The 17,314-nt window shown below is 42.1% G+C and overlaps 2 protein-coding genes across 4 annotated transcripts in view; one reads left to right on the plus strand and one right to left on the minus strand.

The window, feature by feature from the left end:
• RFC4 (replication factor C subunit 4) overlaps window positions 1–6,099 on the minus strand; it is a 16,587-nt gene extending 10,488 nt beyond the window's left edge. Inside the window, exons 1-3 of one of the 3 annotated variants that reach the window (XM_072807763.1) lie at window positions 5,853–6,099; window positions 3,444–3,583; window positions 1,831–1,909 (exon numbers count right to left, since the gene is read on the minus strand). In XM_072807763.1, the coding sequence (XP_072663864.1) occupies window positions 1,831–1,909; window positions 3,444–3,571 (207 nt within the window). In that variant the 5' untranslated portion in view covers window positions 3,572–3,583; window positions 5,853–6,099. Of the gene's footprint in view, window positions 1–1,830; window positions 1,910–3,443; window positions 3,584–5,562; window positions 5,686–5,852 lie in introns of those variants that run through there. The other 2 variants (XM_072807764.1, XM_072807765.1) reach the window with 2 other exon arrangements.
• Window positions 5,410–16,409, plus strand: LOC140622348 (uncharacterized). Its single transcript, XM_072808139.1, has 5 exons — window positions 5,410–5,418; window positions 5,525–5,976; window positions 6,032–6,720; window positions 14,610–14,800; window positions 16,274–16,409. The coding sequence occupies exons 1-4, from the start codon at window positions 5,410–5,412 to the stop codon at window positions 14,675–14,677; spliced, it is 1,218 nt and encodes a 405-aa protein (XP_072664240.1). The 3' UTR covers window positions 14,678–14,800; window positions 16,274–16,409.
• The last annotated feature ends 905 nt before the right edge of the window (window positions 16,410–17,314 follow it).

The raw sequence follows: 17,314 nt of genomic DNA on the forward strand, positions 1-17,314 counted from the left end.
ATCCCTGCTGGGAGATTTTTGATTACCAATTTCATGACTAGTAATCAGTCTATTCAAATTTTCTATTTCTTCCCAATTCAGTTTTGGAAGATTCTATGTTTCTAGGGATTTATCCATTTCTTCTAGGTTGTGCAATTTGTTAGTATATATTTTTCCATTGTAATATTCTCTTACAATTCTTTGTCTTTCTGTAGTGTCATTTGCTATTTCTCCTCCTTCATTTCTAATTTTGAGTCTTCTCTTTTTCTTGAGAAGTCTGGGTAAAGGTCTATCAATTTTATCTTTTCAAAGAACCAGGTGTTGGCTTCACTGATCTTTTATATATATATTTTTTTTCCCTTAGTCTGTATTTCACTTTTTCTACTCTAATCTTTATTATTTCCTTCCCTCCAGTAGCTATGGGCTTGTCAGTTTGAGTATAAAAAACATTCCTAGGCTTCATCTTTAACTATTATTTTGATTCATACATACCTCAATATTTGTAACAATTAATCCATGTAACTATTACATAAAGTAACTTGAATTTTTAAAAGCATGGTAAAATTACTATACCTTACAATTTTATATATCTATATCTATATAGTGTATTCAACAACTACATGTAAAATATTAGTTCTTAAAATTGATTTCTGATGATCATCTATTGTAAAATCTATAATACTTTAATGTAAATGATGGAGTGAGTGCTCAGTTTTGGCAGCACATACACTAAAGTAAATGAAGGAATGAATTCTTTTTCTCTACTCTGTGGAATTTAAAATTACTTCATCTTTAAGTTTCACAGAACTTAGTCTGAAAAGAAACAAAATATTAAATAAGAGTTTTAAAGAAGTAAGTTCTTAATTCAGTCTTCTAAGATAAATGGCAGAAAGTCAAGAACTGGGTCATAATCCCACTACATTTGCCTCAAGGAATGAGAATACTACCAATCAAAATTTATCTTGTTCTACAATCTGTGTAATTATTACTATACAATTAAAATTGTATACTGTAAAATTAAAAGGTAAAGGTATTTGGATCAAATCAAAACAAAAACTGGCAAAGATTTTTAATAGTTTGATAAATATAACTTCTTTCAAAATATATACTGTTATAGTGTAATTCTGGGAAGAGAATGGCAGCAAAAGCCAAAAGAACCTCTAATTCAAAGTAACCAGTTTGAGAGGAAGGAGGCAAATCTTACTTGGAAATAAAGGAAAACACCACATCCCACTTTTATCTGCAACTTTTCTCCTTCTTTCACTAAGCTCTTACAACACTTCATCATATATAATTTTAAACTGCTAATTCTTCTAATGGGCCTATCTTGTCTCTGAATCATCTAAAGTGTAAGTCATTCAAGAATTTCTTTTATCCCATATATGACAGCAGGAGACACAATGCTATAGGCAGAATTAAATACTCATTTTTTGTATTGTAGTTCAAACCAAATTCTAACATTAGGTAAGCAATTATACTTTCAAAGAGTCTCAGACTCTTCTTTACAGCACCTATTATCTATAATTCTCTTGCTTATTTGGCTTACACATTTATTCTCCATCTCTCCCCACAAAAAAAAAAAAAAAAAAAAAAGCCATGAGAAAAGGGACCCAGTATGTCTTGTTCAATGGTCTCTACTTAAGTACGTACCGTGTAACAATGCCAAGATAGAACAGGAGATGCTTAATAAATATTTGTTGAACTCATCATCCATTATACAAATAATTATCAAGGGCCTACTGTACATACAGCTACTATTTAAGGGGGGCAGGTGATTATAAAAGGAAGGAAAAGGATGAATAAATGAAATCTTGAATCTCCCAATGACATGAAACATCATCTGCTACTCACATCAGCTCCCTCTAAAGACTTTTTCAGCACTGCAACCACTTCTTCCTGGAAAGCAACTTCGTCCACACATTTTGGGCGACTGGGGAAAAAAAAAAACAAACCAGAGAGATTATTTAGTATATTACAGTAGCCACAGAAATGTCTTAAGTGTTCCTTTAGCTAAAATACCAATGATAATTCTCATATCCTGGCAATAAAATAGGAAACTTTCATTATTAGAAGTAGGTGGAAACCCCATTTGTATTTACCTTAAGTAAATACAAACTGAAAGAGTGAAGTTACTTTTCCCTTTATAGATGCACTGTTTGTATCTATAATACTTAGAAAAATTAAGCAAAAAGATTTTATTACACCACTCGTTAAAAATTTAAAGTGAACACTTGCTTAGAAAGTAATATATTTTGACAAGATCATAAGATCATGCACTTAAGCTGAAAAGAGAGAACTCTTTCCTCAGGAGAGGAAATTATTTTGGTTAATATAGCTAATTAATACCAATTTCCTCCATCACCTAACTCCACAAAAAATTCCTAGCTAGTCACTTGATTGAGGGCTAAATAACAAATTTAACCAAAATGAAGTATAACAACATATAATTTTCATCCTGCATCATTAATTGATGATTTTAAAAGAAGCTGGACAAAGTTATACTCCTAACCCCAAGGTTAGGTATTGTGCTTAATTAGCTAGCTGAAAGCTCTTCTTTGATTTATACATTTCAAATTAATCAGGTAAATGCCAAGTAGGAATTTTATGACAGAAAATGTTTTCTAGGGAAACCAACATTAAATTATAAACTAGGGTTTCATGTTCAAATACCTGTAGGGGCCAGGAAGAAAACAAGAGTAAATAAGGCACAGTGTAAGGCAAGAGAAAACAGAAGGACATATGACCTCTCCAGAATGAGAAGCAGCACTCAGGTCCATTTAACCACTGTCAAATGATAATTTTTATCTAGTTCTGCTTAATCTCTTGAAAAACTGAACATCTCTAGACTTTTTTCCCCCCTCTGCATAATTTTTTATTTAAAAATCTAGGCTTTTATGTGAAATTTCCCACTTTAAAAACCACTGTTGGTGCCAAACAAAACATGAGGGTCTTACATGATCTATAAGTAATCCGCAAGCTTTTAATAATAATTGAGGCTACACCAGGAGTTACAACTATTGTCATAATATGACTTAGCTGATTGAAATTTAAGAGCCACTTCAAGTGTTGTTTTTGACAAAATGTATGAACAAAAAACTCAATTATTTCCCCCTGTCCGTAATGGAAGGTGGAAGAGATTATTTGGATTTAAGGAGAACTCCTGACCCAAGAGCTTATGACTACCTTCTAGCAATTGTTTTCTCTTATTGTGTATCAATCTCTAAAACCACAGTCCCGAGTTACAAAAAGTCCTTAGTTCATCTATAAAGTAATTAAACTAGATCATTTGATGGCACTTTCAGTTGCAAGGCTCTAGGACTTACATATTTGGATGATTTTCAAGCACATCTACACCAAGCAAATCATCTCCTTCTTAAGTAGCAGTTAACAACAACAAAAAAGTGACTAAACTGGTTAGAGAAGTAATTTATTAACTATGTCAAGAAAAATAGAAGCATTCTTACTATTTTTCCACCCATGGAACAGGTTTGGTTTTCTTGTTCTCTCCACTGCTTCCAGCTGTGGCAGCTATTCCTCGATCCTTCAGTGGTGGTTTAGTACTGACAGATGTGCCTTTTAGAAAAGCCTGCATGGTTACTGCACCCTGACCAGATGTAAGACAGAAAAGGAAAAGCTCTTCTGAAATCATTACAAGAAAGAACAGCAAGAAAGCACATTTAACCTCGTGCAAAATATTCCAACAATTACCTACCATATAAAGGACATCACCTCATAACCTAGCATCCTCTAAATGTACTCTACTGAGAACTAGAGGGACCATATAAGAGGCCAAAGTGCTTAAGGAACTTATTAGACTCTATAGTGAGAGTTACAGATCAAAGCTAAATCTAATGACTGAAACATTTTTAAGAGTTTTTGACAAATTTGTCATTAATGGCCAAACTGCATGGGCTTCTACAGTCTCATCCAGTCCAGTCATGGGCCTAGCTCTAGCTCAGGCCCTGAAATGCACTTAGCGATGAGGAGTGCTGGGACCACAATGAGAACTTCTATTTCTTTTCTTGGGCCTAGAGCTCCACTCAAGGGCTTTTGCTGGAAGAACCAATGATTGCCTTCAGAAGCTGTTTTGTAGGAGGGTTGGGGTGAGGACTATGTTGTTAAAATGGAAACAGCTTGGGATGCCTGGGTGGCTCAGTGGTTGAGCGCCTGCCTTTGGCCCAGGACATGATCTTGGAGTCCCAGGATCGAGTCCCAGATCGAGTCCCATGGAGCCTGCTTCTCCCTCTGCCTGTGTCTCTGCCTCTCTCTCTCTCTCTCTCTGTGTCTCTTATGAATGAATAAATAAATAAATAAAACCTTTAAAAAATCTCACCCAGAAAATAACTACTATTAACATTCAGGCAAACTTTCTTCCAGGCAGTAGAAGGCTGTTTTAGGGATAGAAAACCATCAGCAGGGTATCCCTGGGTGGCTCAGCGGTTTAGCGCCTGCCTTGGGCTCAGGGGCATGATCCTGGAGTTCTGGGATTGAGTCCTGCATGGGGCTCCCTGCATGGAGCCTGCTTCTCTCTCTGCCTCTCTCTCTCTCTCTCTCTGTGTCTCTCATGAATAAATAAATAAAATCTTAAAAAAAGAAAAAAAAGAAAAAAAAAGAAAAGCATCAGTAGCTTGCCTGAAATTCCCCAGCATTACTGGCAATACTACTTTCTTCACTGCTTTTCCCCAGGGCCTAGGGGTACATGGGGGTACATGACAGATGCCCCATAGTATTTGGGGGCTGAATTACTACCATTTATGAGGCTTGGCTTCCCCTTCTGTAAAAGGAGCTAAGGCCTATTCCATAAGGTAGTTAATAAAATAAATAAATAAATAAATAAATAAAAAAGAAATAGAATTTTGAAAGCCCTCATGTACTGTTGGTGGGAATGTAAATTGGTGCACACACTATGAAAGAATTTCCTCAAAATATTAGAAACAAGAGTTACCATATGATCCAGCAATTCCACTACTGGGTATCCATACGGAAAAAGAAAAAGATCACTAACTCAAAGAGATATATGCACCCCTATGCTCAATGCAGCACTATTTACAACAGCCAAGACACGGAAAGATCTAAGTTTGTTCATCAGTGGATGAATGGATAAAGATGTGATACGCACATGTAATGTTACTCAGCCCTAAGGAAGAATGAAACCTTGCCACTGTGGCAACGTGGGTGGACCTTGCGAGTATTATGTTAACTGAGACAGGCCGGTCACAAAGACAAATACTGCATGATTTCACTTACGTGTGGAATCTAAAAAAAAACAAAAAACAAAAAAAACAAAAAAAACGAAAACAAAACAAATGAAAACCTAGACTCAGATACACAGAGCATCAGAAGGGAAGGGGGCAAAAGAGGGGAGGCGATTAAGGCGTACAGACTAACAGTTACTCGGGGAGTCCTGGGATGCACCGCCCGGCGTAGGAGATGCGGTCGGTAAGTGTGCAAAGCGTGCAAAACGTCTCATCACTGTTGTGCCCCTGAAACTAACACTGAATGTCAACTGGACTTAGACCTCAGTTTACTTCTTTTTTAAAAAAAGAAAGGGCCCCCAGGGAAAGCATCCTCCTGCATCCACACCTTTCCTGGCACTTGGGTGTACTCCGTCGGCAGACGGTTTAACCACCGTAAGCAGCCAAGCTTCTCGACGCTACCGGACACTCCGTCCCGGCCCCCGGGGGCAGTGACTACTGCACGCTCCGACAGCCCGAAGCAGGGCTCCGGAAGATGCGGCTCTCGGCCACCGCTTCGCAAACGGGTGCGCGCGGGGGAAGGCGGGGAAGGCGGGGGAAGGCGGGGGAAGGCGGGGAAGGCGGGGAAGGCGGGGAAGGCCGGGGAAGGCCACCCTCACAACCCCCCGGGCCGGTCACCTGTTGTCCCCGGCACGGCCTGGGCCCTTCAGCCGCTCGGCTCCGGAGGGTGCACGCGGCCGGCTCGTCCCTGGGGCTTCCGGTCGCAGAGTCCTCGCTCCGTCCGCCGGGGCGAGAGCATCAGGCCTGGGAAACCCCGAGCCGCCACACGGAGCGGCACTCGCCGTCCCCGCCCTCAGCACCGCGGCCCCGGTTCCCGCCACCGAACGCGGGCCGGGACTACGCGGGCACGCAGCGCGTCACTTCCGGCCCGCCGCGCGCACGCGCGCTCCTCCTCCACGGAGCCTCCGGGTCGTGCGCCGTTCTGCTTGCGCAGGTGCCACGCCGGCTTTTAGGGGACCCCCCGCCTCGGAGTGGAGCGAGGATGGCTTAGGAGGCGTAAACAAAGCTCCACCTGTTCTCGTGCGTTCTTCCGAGTGGAGGCCGCGGCGGAGGCTGAGGGCGGCGGGCCCGGCGAGCTTAGCGGACGCGGGCGGGGAGGGGTCTCGCCGGCGCCGCCGCGGGGTGGGGGCGGGGCCCGCGGCTCGCGGCTCGCGGCTCGCGGCTCGCGGCCGGCCTCGGAGCCCGCTGTGTCTGCCGTGCGGGTCTGCCCGCCCCGTGCGGCGCCGTGAGCCTCCCTGGGCGTGCTGCGGCCTCTCGCACACTTCTCTGCGGCGACACCGCTCGGCCGCCTCCGGAGGAGGACGAGGCTTGGGGAGGCTGCGGTCGGCCCCTCGCTGCGGAGGGCGCTCTGCCGTCCTGCCCTCTCCGCCCCCTTCGTCGGCGCGCGGCCCGCTCGGTGCTTTCCTGGGAGACACGTCTGAAGACGAGGCCTTCGCCCTTTTGAGCGCGCATGGCTTACGACCTGTATTACTGCTTCTGCCCGTTGGTGAGAGGGAGCACCTTGGCATGCAGCTAACGGTCATCTAATCCCAGAGCACTGCCCAGAAATACGGGGAAGCACACGCCCAATAACAATTAAAAGATTGAAATAAGGGCAGCCCCGGTGGCTCAGCGGTTCAGGGCCGCCTTCAGCCCAGGGCGTGACCCTGGAGACGCGGGATCGAGTCCTGCATGGAGCCTGCTTCTCCCTCTGTCTCCAATAAATAAAATAAAAATCTTAAATAAAAGATTGAAATAATGTTTAACCCCACCATGATACACGTCCCGGGGGCTCCAGGCAAGTCTGAGGACTCCCTTTTCAAGTTTACCTTTTTTTTTTTTTAAAGCTCTGAGATTTTCCTACCTCTTAGCTGAAATCTGTCCCATTTGAAATGCTGCTTTTGCTGTGGGGCTTTTCCAACCATAAGGTTGATCTGGGTCTTCTCCAAAGGGTTGACTATAAATTTTGTTTGGTGCAAGCTCAACATGATATTCTTGTTAATTGTACATGTTTTTTCATTTGTCTTTTTTTTTCTTTTTTGTCTTTTAACTAAAGCTTGTGACACCAAGGTCAAGGTCCTCATTAGAAAAAAAAAAAAGGGATATTGAGACTTGAAATAGGGTTATCTGGGTTGATGCATTTGAAAACCTTAAATCTACGTTTCCTTGAATGCTGTTGATGACAGAAGTAGGCCATTCTTCCCTGTTAAATTAGGCTGATGCTTTTCTTCCCTGTTAAATTAGAACTTGATGTAGATCTGCCTTCTAACATATCCCTCCTTACCCCCACAACAGTCTACCCCTCTCTCCATTCCCGGCCACCAGAGCTATAGCGAGTATGAAGAAATGCTGGGCTGGCTGGCTAATCGTAGAAAAGGACTACTTGCTGAGAGATCTACAGGACTGGGTGACAACCTGACTGACCAAGCAGGAGCATATATGGGACTGCACTGGATGAAAAAGGGAGAAAAACCTGTGACATGGGATTTAATATCTTGGCAGAGTCCAGGTGATAGTATTTGGTTGTCCCTTAGAAACTTGGGAAAAGCAACAACCCACACTAAGTAGAAATGCCCCGCAGTCACAAGCACTGAGGGAAGAAAGCAAGACACTCGATTAGGGTATACTGCGCAAGACTAAAAAGCTACTAACCTCCTCTGTTCTTAGGATACAGTGTTCTTGTCCAAAGTGACAAGGAATGTGCTGATGGGGGTGCTCCAATATTCTTAATAAACTCAGTGGTGGGTGGTCATCTATAGGCCAAGGCCACTGGTAGGAGATGTTAGGATGGAAAAGGGTTTTCTAGTAGTTGTGGGGACAACAGAATTCCAGAATAGTAGCCAGATGGCAATACTTAACTCTCAAAAGCAAGGCAGGTATAATTATCATCATGAGTGGCAATGTCAGAGAGGTCGGACTCACAGAGAGCTAGGGAGGTGGTTAATACAGCATGGCATCCTGAGAGACATGACAGATGAACAGCAAATGAGAGTATTGCTCAATCTACAGAACCAAAGTAAATCCAAGATGGATGACCAAGATACTGACCACAGACCTGACAATAAAAAGTCTTGGTCACTTTCTCAGTTTTCAGACCTGTGCCAGTTTTCCAACCTAAATCCCACTGACTGACAGAAAAGCTCATGAAAAAGAACCCTGCAAACACCGTGGCAAAAAAAAAAAAAAAAAAAAAAAAAAAAATAAGGTAGTGATTTCCTTAGTCCTTCTCCAAAGCCTTTTACTCATAAAACTGTACTCTGAAGGAAAGAGAAATACAAAACCTTTCAAGGACTGTTGGATACACGGTCTGAGTTGAGATATCCAGGGATCCAAAGCATCCTCATATCTTCTCTCTCAGGAGCGGGTGCATAAGGGATAGGGTAGTAAATGGAGTTCTGACTCAGGTGTGGTTTATGGTAGGACCCACTCCTCTGCTGGTAATTTCCCTGGTTCCCAAAGGAATAATGGAATGGCCAAGCTTAGGTACTGGCAGAAGCCACATTGGTTCCTTGACCTATGGGGTCAGGCTGTCATAGTGGAGAATGCCAAGAAGGATCTTGTGAAATCATTCTGCCCTTTTCAGTGAAGACAGTAAATAAACAACAGTATCATATGAAGAGATAGGGCAGATACTAGTGCTACCCTTAAATACGTAGGCAGGAATGGTGGTCCTCATCATAGGCCCATTCCATTAATCAGTATGAAGTTAAATGCTAAGTGTATCCTGGAGGATAACAGTGGGTTACCATACACTAACCAAGTAGTCGCCCCCCAACTGCAGTTATGAGCCAGATATAGTATCTTTGCTAGATCACATTAAAATGGCCTTGGATACAAAGTATACAATATCAATCTCATAAGTATATTCTTTTCAAATCTCATTAGGAAGGGTGATCAGAGCAGTTTACATTTGCATGGCTTAGGGCACAGTATACATTCACAGTGTTGCCTTTGAGCTATGTTAAATATGCCCTCTCCTACAATATAGTCTTAAGGACCTGGACCATCTGGACATCATGCAAAAAAAAAAAAAAAAAAAAAAAACTACATTCCTCTATTATATTAATGATGAGATGAGCAAAAAGTGGCAAATATACTGGAGGACTGGGTAAGACATGCAAGGGAGAGGACAGAGAAAAGGCTACATGACACTTCAGGGGCTCACCACATCAGGGAAGTTATTTGGGATCCGGTGGTTTGGTGCAAGTTGGGACATATGCTCCCATTACTACCAAATTAGGCCAGATTATTAACTCACGTCTCACACAATGAAGAAGAACTCTCACACAATGCCTGGAAATCCTTTTGGTTTTCTGGAGGCAGCACATTCCATATTTAGAAATACTGCTCTTACTTATTTACTTGGTGACAAGGAGAATTGCCAGCAGATCCAGGCTGACGTGCAAGTATCACTGCTGCTTGGGCAGTACCATCAGTGGGCTATACAACCAGGTACTCCTTGGTATTAGAGTTATCTGTGGTGAGAAAAGATGTCACATGGAGAAGAGTGGAAGTACAACACAAAGCCCCGGGGTTCTGATGCAAATCTATGTGATCTGCAGCAGAGAATCATTTGGAGAAAAGATCCCCATGTGCTACAGAGCCCTGGTATGGATTAAGCACCTAAATAAGGGGCCTTAAGTGACGACATGTCGAAATTTACTCACCAGGAGCTGGGTTCTGTCAAATTTACCAAGGTTGGGAGGAACTAGCACCATTCCATCATAAGATAGAAGTGGTAACTCTGGAGACAGCAATGCACAGGGACAGAGAATACAGGAAACCTGCACGAGCAAGTGGCCCAGGCTCCCATGTCACCTACCATTCTGTACCAGTGCCTCTCTCTCAGATCATATTTCTGGCTGTGTAGTAGGTTTCTATTGCTGCATAAAAGTATTACTATAAACTTAGCAGCTTAAAACAACACATTTATTATTTCACAGTTTTTGTGAGTCAGCACTTAGAATGTAACTTAACTGGGTCCTTTTCTTCGTGTTTTCACAAAGCTGTAATCAAGGCATTGACTGGGACTGTGGTATTATTATCTGAGCATCAGCTGGGGAGATTCACTTCCAGCCTTGTGTGGTTATTGTCAGAATCCACTTCCTTGCAGACTGCCACACTGAGGGGTTTATCTTCTTGTTGGCTCTTAGCCAGAGACCCCTGATTCAGTTCCTTGTCACATGTCCCTTTCCATGTAGCAGCTCATAACATGGCCACTTGTTCTTCACAACAAACGGTTTAAGGCACAAGGGAGTGTCCTTGCAAGACGGGTGTTACAATCTTATATAGTGTATCAAGTACACTTATTACTCATGTACATCTCATCATCTTCACCATATTCCATTCATAGAATCAAGTCACAGGACTTGCCTCACTGAAGGGAAGGGGATTACCCATGACAGTGAACACCTGGAGGAAGGGATCATGGGGCCACCCTAGAGACAGCCCTTCATAGACTACATGGAGGGCTCCTATGACTAGCTGACAGAGGAGGAAAAAGGCTGTGTGGTTCTTAGATCAGTTGGTATGTGGGTGTGAGACAAAAATGGATAGCTACTGTAGTGCAGCCTCAGTTAGGGGTCCCTCAGGGATTACTGTGAAGAGTATCCTCCTAAGGATGGTATCAGGCAGTACATCAAGTCATCTACTTGAAGAAAGAGAAATGGGCCAAGGCAAGGATGCACAGAGGCTTGTGGGCAATGGTGAACAGGTTGGCCAGTTGGTCAGGGACTTGAAAAAAGAAAACACTGGAAGATTGAGGATGAAGGTTTGTGGGAAAGAGGCATGTGGCTAGTGGACCAAGATAGTGGGCGTGGAATGTGAACATTTTTGTAACCTATGTTAATACTCAGAAGAAAGCATCACCCGTAGGACAGGCACTAATCAACCAATGACTCTTCCAGTTATCCTCAGCCAGTCTCTGCCTTTGGTCACCCTAGTGTTGGCACAATAAGGTCATGAATGGAGTAGCTACGGAGGCTATATGAGTCCAACAGCATGGGCTGTTCTAGCTACTGTGCTGCTGAAAGTTCAACCTGCCAACACACAGAAACTAGCATTGGGCCCTCCTCTGCCTTCAGGGCTCCAGCTCTCAAGGAGAATTCCCAACCTTCCCCACAATGAAAGAAAACATCACTTGCTGCCACCAGAAACAAATTTCTGCTCTCTGCATTGTCCTAAAAATCCTTACTTCTTAGAGTGATGTTTCTCAAAAGGGTAACTCAGGCCTATAGCTTCCGAATCACTTGAGGGGCTTGTCACAAGCACTGATTTCCACCCAACCTACTGATTCAGAATCTCTAGGTTTGGTGCCTGGGAATCTTTATTTGTAGAACATAGAGGTTTTGGTTACTGGCCTTTGTCTACACTTTAATATTCTAACTAAATTTCTTCCAGGAAACAATACAGTTGTTATGAGATGGGAAAGAAAATATCAACCTAGGAGTTTCCAAAGTGAAATATATAAAGAACTGATACAACTTAACACTCGAAAATAAATACTCCAATAAGAAAATAGGCAGAAGACATGAACAGACATTTCTCCAAAGAAGACATACAGATGGGTAACAGACACATGAAAAGATGCTTAACATCACTTATCGCTAGGGAAATGCAAATCAAAACTACAAAATACCACCTCACACCTGTCACAGTGACTAAAATAAAAAACACAAGAAACAAGTGTTGGCAGGGATGTGGAAAGAAAGGAGCCCTCGTGCATTGTTGGTGGGAATGCAAACTGGTACAGCCACTGTAGGAAACAGGATGGAGGTTCCTTAAGTTAAAAATAGAACTACGCTGTAACTGTTACTCAGTATTTACCCCCCAAAATGCAAAAACACTAATTCAAAGGGATACATGCATCTCTATGTTTACTGCAATATTATTTATAATAGCCAAATTTGGATGCAGTCCAAGTATCCATCAATAGATGAATGGATAAAGAAAATGTGATATATGTATATACAATGCAATATTATTCACCTATAAAAAAGAATGAAATCTTGCCATTTGCAACAACATGGATGGAACTAGAGTATAATGCCAAGTGAAGTAACTCAGAAGACAAATACCCTATGATTGCACTCTTATGTGGAACTTAGGAAACAAAACAAGCAAAGAAAAAAAGACAAATCAAGGAACTGACTCTTAACTATAGAGTACAAACCTATGGTTATCAGAGGGGAGGTGGGTGGCAAGATGGGTACAATAGCTGAAATTAAAGACTACACTTATGCTGAAAACAATAAAATAAAATAAAAAAAAACAAAAATAAACTTAACAACAACAAAGTGGAAAATCGCTTTACCCTATCAGTAAGACAAACCTGTTATTCGGTTACCAATTCAGAAATACATTTATAGGATCTCTGAGAGCCTGGCACTATGCTCTAAGTTGTGATGGGAATTAAAAGCATAAAGTCTGGGGGCACCTAGGTGGCTTAGTCAGTTAAATGTCTGACTCTTTTTTTTTTGTTTTGTTTTTTTTTTTTTTTTAAATGTCTGACTCTTAATTTTGGGTCAGGTCATGATCTCAGGGTTGTTGAGATAGAGCCCTGTGTCAGGTTCCACACTGGGCATGGTGCCTGCTTAAGATTGTCTCTCTCCCTCTCCCTCCCTTTAAAAAAAAAAATAAAAGCAAAACATAAAGTTTAAATAAGAAGGAAAAAGTCAATACACATAAAACTTTGGACCTGAAAGACAGGCCTAGAGCACTGTCCAGCCCCTTCTTTTATAAGAACCAGGTCTCCTCTGAGTCTGGCTCACCAAGGAGGATCTGATGAAAAGTCACCAAGACCAATGCCAACAGCGAGGGCTCTAGGAATTCGCAGGGGCCCTCAGTGCACTCTGTGAGTGGGTAGTAGCAGGGCCTTGGGCTGGTCCCTGAGAGGAGATGAGACTTCTGGGACAGAATGTAGACTCAAAAGCATCAAGCAATGGGGAAAGGAGGTTTCAGGATCAGGAATATCAGGACCTTATGTCTAGCATTTTACAAAGCTCTAACAAGGACCAGATTATCACCCCAGTTCATTCCTATTCCACATTTAATCCTTGGGATTGCTGAGTTTAATAACCTTGTACACTCTGGGCAAGGTATACACGGAACCCAGTGACAAGGATACTGGCAGCCGCCAAGAGATGTGGAGACAGGGCTTCTGGAGACAGCCAAGTGGAAGGAGTCTTGTGCCAGAGGGAGTTACAGATGCAGATGGGTTTGGGGAGGGAAGAGTGTAGCCTGATGGGGGGAAACACATCAGCATGATAAATCAAGGAGGGAGGCAGACACTGGTTTGGGACAACTATGTTTGCAGCCTGACCACCTATGATTTGGGAGGTTTCCGGAGACTGGGGGAAAGATCAGGCCCACCAGGGAAGGGCTCTGGCAGCAGGCAGGTTTGCAGGGGCTGCATGGTGTGCAGGATACAAGGCAAAGACCCAGTTTGGGCAAACATCAGAGCATGAGGCCGGGATATGAAGGCTGCAGGCCCATTGTAGCAGCAAGACAATTCGTGCCAGTTGCACAGATAATTAAGAGTAGACCCAGGAACCTTTGAAAATTACTTCCCTGCCTCTAAGCATTTTCAGTGGTGATTTGGAGCCTTGCCTGAGAGGTTCATTGATGGAGTGGAAGGAAATGAGAATGAGAAGGAGGAAGGTAGCCTTAAATATCAGGCTGAAGTGTTTGGTTTTTATGCTGGTATAGGCAGTGGAGAGAGCCACTGGGGCTTGAGACCTGGTGTTATTCTCATTGCCTGGAAAACACCTGAACAAATAATGTTCTGGAGATGTGTGTTTCCCCACTGACTTATAGAGTTTGGGCTCATTTCTATTTCCTTGGTGCACACATGGAAGAATGGGGAATGGAAGGCTCACTGATACTGCTGCCGTCCATATTAACAGAACTAGCTGTCACAACTTGGACAGACTCAGAATCAAGGCATGGTAGGTGGGTAAGTGGGAGAGGATGCCAGGGCCAAATAAGCCAAGACTACAGAAACACCTTCTGAATATATGAGAGAAAAAAAAGATCAAAACATACATTTAAGTAGACAGTGTTTTATGTGTATGGTGGCCTTACTTCTTTAATATTTACTTAAATGTGTGTGTGTGTGTAAAATAAATTGAAATTCACTTCATTTTGGGATGGCTGGGTGGCTCAGCAGTTGGGTGTCTGCCTTCCAGCTCAGGACACAATCCTGGGGTCCCGGGGTCAAGTCCCACATTGGGCTCCCTGCTTGGAGCCTGCTTCTCCCTCTGCCTATGTCTCTTTCTCTGTCTCTCATGAATGAAAAAATAAAATCTTAAAAAAAAAAATAAAATTGGCTTCATTTTGAGTGATTTTTTTTCCTTTCAGCCTGAAATTAGTTGTTTTTTGTTTTTGTTTTTTGTTTAGATTTCATTTATATATTTGTGAGGGACAGCACGAGCAGAAGGGAGAGAAAGAAGCAGACTCCTCGCTGACCAGGGAGCCCAATGTGGGGCTCGATCCCAAGATCCCAGGATCATGACCTGAGCCGAAGGCAGACACTCAACTACTGAGCACAACAAGCTTTTTTGTGAAGCATCCAAAAATTGCATGTGCAGGTAAATATTGTATTTTCTTTAAAAGAAACAGAAAACATTTTGAGACTTCATGTTGATTGATTTTCTTACCTTTTTTTTTTTTTTTTTTTTTTTTTTACATAAAAAAGACACCAGTTCTCTCTTGATGTTTATTAGTAACTGTGATTCCTTTTGGTCTTAGATTAGTTTGAGAAGGAAAAAAATTTTCAGAGATATATAAGTGTATCTGTACAAATTTAAATTCTAGTTCACAGAGGAAAACTTTGCAAAAGGCACTGATTCAACCTAACAATCTAGACTAATCCTGAGACTCCTCTTCTTTTGACATCTAGGTTGCTAGTGGGGCAGAGGAGACAGAAATTAGCCCTGTGGTTTAACAGCCACCAGGTAACAGCACAACGTAGGTGACAGGAGCACAAGTGCTTGAAGTCCTAGAGTTCCAGGCTCAAACTCAGTTCTGTCCCTCTAGACAAAATAATTTACCTTCAACGTGACTTAAGTTCTTAATTTTGTATTTCACAAAATAGAGGTGACACCTTATAGTCTCTCTGTGAAGACTGAATGAGATGCAGTTCAGGTACTTTCATTCATGTTAGCACAATCGTACTGTCCAATGTTCCCCCAAAGGGACAAGAGAAAGCTCAGGCCCTCTGACAAGGAACAAGAAGCTTCTTTAAGGAAGCTCCAGCTCTCACAGTCAAAATAACTCTGTCTGTATGCTAGATAGTGTCCTAACATTTTCACAAAATGTACCTTGCTTTTGCTTGAGATGAGAGCGAAATCTGGAAGGAACCAAAAAAAAAAAAAGTTTGACCATTTAAAATCTGTGCAGGAAGAGATGCCAAGATGTTAGCAGGATCCAGAGTGGTTCCAATCCGCCATCTAGTGGACAAGAAGGGAAAGGACAAACTTAGAGCAAGATCACTGATCTTAAGATTTCGTGGATGTCTGTAGTTTTCAGAAAAGTATTTTCTGTTCAATGTAATTCAAACTCCCTACTGAATTTGCTTACTAATAGATTCATTTAACTTTTATAAAGTAAAACAACCCAGTATTCTAAACATTAAGCACTAAAACTAAATTCCCTAAAATGTTTATATTTACAAATTTTGAGTTTTGAAGATTGTTTGAAGAGAGAATGCTCTTGAGTTCTTACCATCATGAGTTTTTCTAGCCCACCATTCCCATTTATATTATCCATCTCTATTTATTTGGTACTCTGCATTTATTTTGGCACATAGACTAGGAGTAGCTAGAGCTTGTTCATATTATGTCTTTCCCAAAACACTGACCGAAATCACTGGGGGAAGTAAGATTATTCTATTAATTTTTCAAAAATGTACACCAACTTAAAATGCTGGTGTAGCCAATATGAACATTTGTTAAGGTCTAAGTGCTTGAATTAGTGTTTTGCTGATTTATGTACGCACATATTTTCTTTTTATTTCTAAGGTCATTTCCTTAAGTGTCTATGAGGATTTCCGTTTTGTCTAGGGTGAAGACATTGGCAGCCAAATCTCCCCAAAAAGTTAGTGACTGGAGAATACCTGAAGTGGCCAGTGCTGTTTTGAGATATAATATATATATTTTAAATTCAAAAAATAAATAAATAAATTCTTGTTACTACTAACAATAATAGCAGGTGCTATTTATTGAACTGCTATGATGTGCCAGGCATGTTAATGTTCTTGATGCACATAGTGTTAATCCTCTCACTCTCTAAAATAGATATGGTTATCTTCACTATAGATGAAAAACTGATGCTTGTGACCCACTGGGCAAAATCCTGACTGTGCCAAATAATCACTGACTGGTTGACCCCTTCAAGGCATTTTCATCCCTAGAGAATGAAAAGTTTTGACTAAGGCCTATTCTCTAAGGTTGTGCCTGATTTAAGAGCTCCTTTCCTGGGAGCTGCGGGGCTTCCAGAGTGAAAAAGATTTTGTCTTGCCACCGACTGGCCCAGGGTCTTATGGGAGACATAACCCCAAGGGCACAGAGTGGGATGGTATTGTATGCTAGAGCCCATGCCCTGGAAGGGACATCGTGGCAGGCACCTATGGGACCTCCCACAAAACACCTTCTGCACTCTGTCCTTGTCTTCTTTCTCTGTTCTGCCTTTCCCGAGTCCCTACCATTTTCCTTCTGGTTCTCTTTATTTTCTTTCTCCTTCTGCCCTACCCTAGAAGGGTGCTTTTTTTAAACTATGGGTTTTAAACCATTAGTAGGCCAAAAAAATCGACTCAGTATGTATAGGCCAGCATTAGAAAAAAATGAAATTAGGGATACTTGGGTGGCTCAGTCAGTTAAGTGTGTCTTCAGCTCAGGTCATGATCCCAGGGTTCTGGGATGGAGCCCTGCATCAGGCTCCCTGCTCAGTGGAGAGCCTGCTTCACCTTCTCCCTCTGCCACTATGTCCTGCTTGTGCTCTCTCTCTCTGTGAAATAAAATCTTTAAGAAAACTTTTTTATTGCAATTACACAATTCAAACTCTTAAGGGCATCACTCGTAAGGAGGGTAATATGCTTTTTTAAA

Source organism: Canis lupus, chromosome 31 (assembly GCF_048164855.1).
Source record: "Canis lupus baileyi chromosome 31, mCanLup2.hap1, whole genome shotgun sequence".
NCBI classification, from domain to species: domain Eukaryota; kingdom Metazoa; phylum Chordata; class Mammalia; order Carnivora; family Canidae; genus Canis; species Canis lupus.